The sequence below is a fragment of the Odontomachus brunneus genome, unplaced genomic scaffold, assembly GCF_010583005.1.
Source record: "Odontomachus brunneus isolate Ranch 3 - 2012 unplaced genomic scaffold, Obru_v1 Obru_scaffold_009, whole genome shotgun sequence".
In the NCBI taxonomy this organism is placed as follows: Eukaryota; Metazoa; Arthropoda; class Insecta; order Hymenoptera; family Formicidae; genus Odontomachus; species Odontomachus brunneus.
The window spans coordinates 3,570,081-3,572,914 of NW_022639459.1; the positions used below are offsets into that span (position 1 = coordinate 3,570,081).

The window sequence follows — 2,834 nt, forward strand, 5'->3', positions numbered from 1 at the left end:
TATATATATATATATATATATAAACGTGTTATTATTATTCTTATTATAATTTCTATGATCATTTCCCATTTTTAGCATTTCCTGCTTTAAATTTCTTTTTTTAAACGGGTGTGATATGAGTTTGAGTAGGTTTTTTTTTAATTATAGCACTTACATCTTCCGTAAGATTAATTTTTGTTAGAGCTTTTGATACAAAGTCTATATCACGTTTATTTACAATATTTTTAATTACGTCTTCTATTTTCGAGCGCTGGTTATGTTTATGCTTATTTTTACGTCTCTTTTTAGATTTGTGGAAATATAAAGAATTTTTACTGTTTTTAGTTGAAGCCATATCTGTATCTCCATCCCGTGATGCTCCAAACCTCGTCAAAGTGATTACACAGGTAGATCCTTTCACGAGTGGTTCATGTGGTGGTTTATAGCTTTCTTGTTTTGAAGGTGTATCATCATTCATCTCAAGCTGTATTACTGGTCTATATTCCTTTTCATTTTGACTTGTCGTCTGTTTACTTGTATCTTCTTTCTCTGTGTATGATTCTAGCTCTTCCTTTATCAATTGTGCATATGCAACATCCTTTTTTTTCTTTAAACACTTTTTTCTGTTACCTTTCACATTTCGCAAAAATTTATCTTTCACAAGGTCACACTTGGATTCAGTTTCCTTTATACTACAACTGTTTAATTGCTGCATCAGATTGTTTATCTTCTTTCTAAATTTTTTGTTGCTGGATTTGGATGTAGTAGTTAAAGTTCGTAGAGTATACATTATATTGTTATTTGTTTCGTATTCATCTTTTTTCTCTTTCTCCTCAGGTGTTTGATTCACTTTGTTCAGTATTGCATGATTAGGTTGAATATTAGGTTTTGTTTCAGAAGTATATTTAAGAGGCAAAGAGTATTTTTGCAAAGAATGTGATGAAAAAATAGAGCGATAAGTACGTCGGCAGGTATAGCGGTTCAACAGGCTCCTACATGACGAGTTACATGGCATGTTACATGACGAGTCTGACATTGCAGATATTAGTGACTGATCTTGTAACGCAATTCTCTCTAGTTTTGCACTTGGTGTACAAGGTGGCTTTGTTGCCATATTTGGCGTTACTTCATCATTTTTTGTGTGAAACTGATTGAAGTTTAATGAAACATCTACAGAAGCTTGTGGAGTTCCTACCTCTTCTTCCGACGTCGTAGAGTTATTTTGTATTAAATGACCATTATGAAGGGCACAGATTTGCTGGAAATTGGCATATGGATGCATTTTGGATTTATTCTCTTTCATCTTAGAAGAATCATCAACGACTGTAGATAAAGTAGCTCCATCCTGACTTGACTTGACCTGGATGTTTTGAATGACACTATTGAATTTTTTTTCCCACCACGCGTCGAAAGTTTCTTTATACCCGAGACCTTCGACACCAGATTTTAACGTGGCTTTTATAGGCTTTGTAATGCCATTCTCATTTTTTCCAAGTCCTTTTCCTGTAAATGAAAAAAAGTAAGAAGAAAAAGAAGGATAAAGGCAGTCATATATCATATAATAGTTTTAAATCTTTTCATTCTACTCTATCACTTTGACCATAGTGAATTATATTTCACCAGGTCCAAATTCTTGGTATTACATTATTGTTATTTTATTATTTTTAATTCAATATTTTTCTAAATATCTAGTAAAATTATTTTTAATTAGGTAAATAAAACCACCATCTCTACAAGTGACCCTGATAGACTGATATACATAAACTTTATACCAACTTTAAGTATATTAAATCACGAAATTCAACAATGTTGAGTTTATTATGACTGATTAGATTGTACTCGTATTTATAACACAGAATGACGAAATAGAAATACGAAAAAAATACGGAAAAGATGATCAAAATTTGCTTTAAATAATATGTCATGTTAAATATAATATCTGAGTATAACTTTTAGTGAGTTTGTTGCTACATTACAACAAAAAAGTGACATTATTGTATGCAATGTAAATTTAATAATAAATTCAATACACTATATTTACTTCCTAAATATAATTTAAAAAATTGTAAAGTTTTTATTATTGATTGTCGTGATAATCATAAAAATGTCTAGGAAGTAACACAGTCCTTAGAGAAACTCATGTGTCCCTCAGAATATATAGCAATCAATATGCTATCTCAGCTGATCTTGGAGTGCAAGCTCAAGTTTATTTAAAATAACAAGATAATATATATACTATAAAATATCTTTATATTTTATTTGTTTTTTAATAGCTACTTTTTTTAAAGTCCTAGCTTGATTATAATTTTGTTTTTAAGGATTTTAGTAATAAAAGTTTGTATAATACTTATAATGGCTATACAATCATTGAATAAAATTATATATGATTGGTGCATATTCTTAGACCTACTAATCTTATCTATATTTCAAAACCCAATTACTCAATTATTGCATTTGCTGAACATAACCATTTTTTTTTAACACAGATGCATTCAGTATTAATATCACTCATTAATTGCTCAGTGAGTTTCTGGATTTGATTATTTTATACATTTAGAACAGTGTTTTATACATTTTTAGATACATTTAGATACATTTAGATTTTAACCAAATCCAAGAGCTCACTAAGCATATGTTGAGTAGTGTAGTATTGGATACATACACTGTGTACAGTACACTCTGAGAAAAGACATAATGATGGCAACTAAGAGGTTTATTTGTATAGAATTATATATATATATATATATATATATATACACAAAAATATACATATTATACATATATACACACACACACACACACACACACGTGTGTGTGTGTGTGTGTGTGTGTGTGTATATATATATATATATATA

At 29.3% G+C, this 2,834-nt stretch overlaps 1 protein-coding gene across 2 annotated transcripts in view; it reads right to left on the reverse strand.

Annotated features, from left to right (window-relative positions):
* Nucleotides 1-2,834, reverse strand: part of LOC116840237 — a 7,511-nt gene that overhangs the window by 1,870 nt on the left and 2,807 nt on the right. Inside the window, exon 2 of one of the 2 annotated variants that reach the window (XM_032806731.1) lies at nucleotides 4-1,482. In XM_032806731.1, coding sequence (XP_032662622.1) covers nucleotides 101-1,482 — 1,382 coding nt within the window. In that variant the 3' untranslated portion in view covers nucleotides 4-100. Of the gene's footprint in view, nucleotide 1; nucleotides 1,483-2,834 lie in introns of both variants that reach the window. The other variant, XM_032806730.1, reaches the window with a different exon arrangement.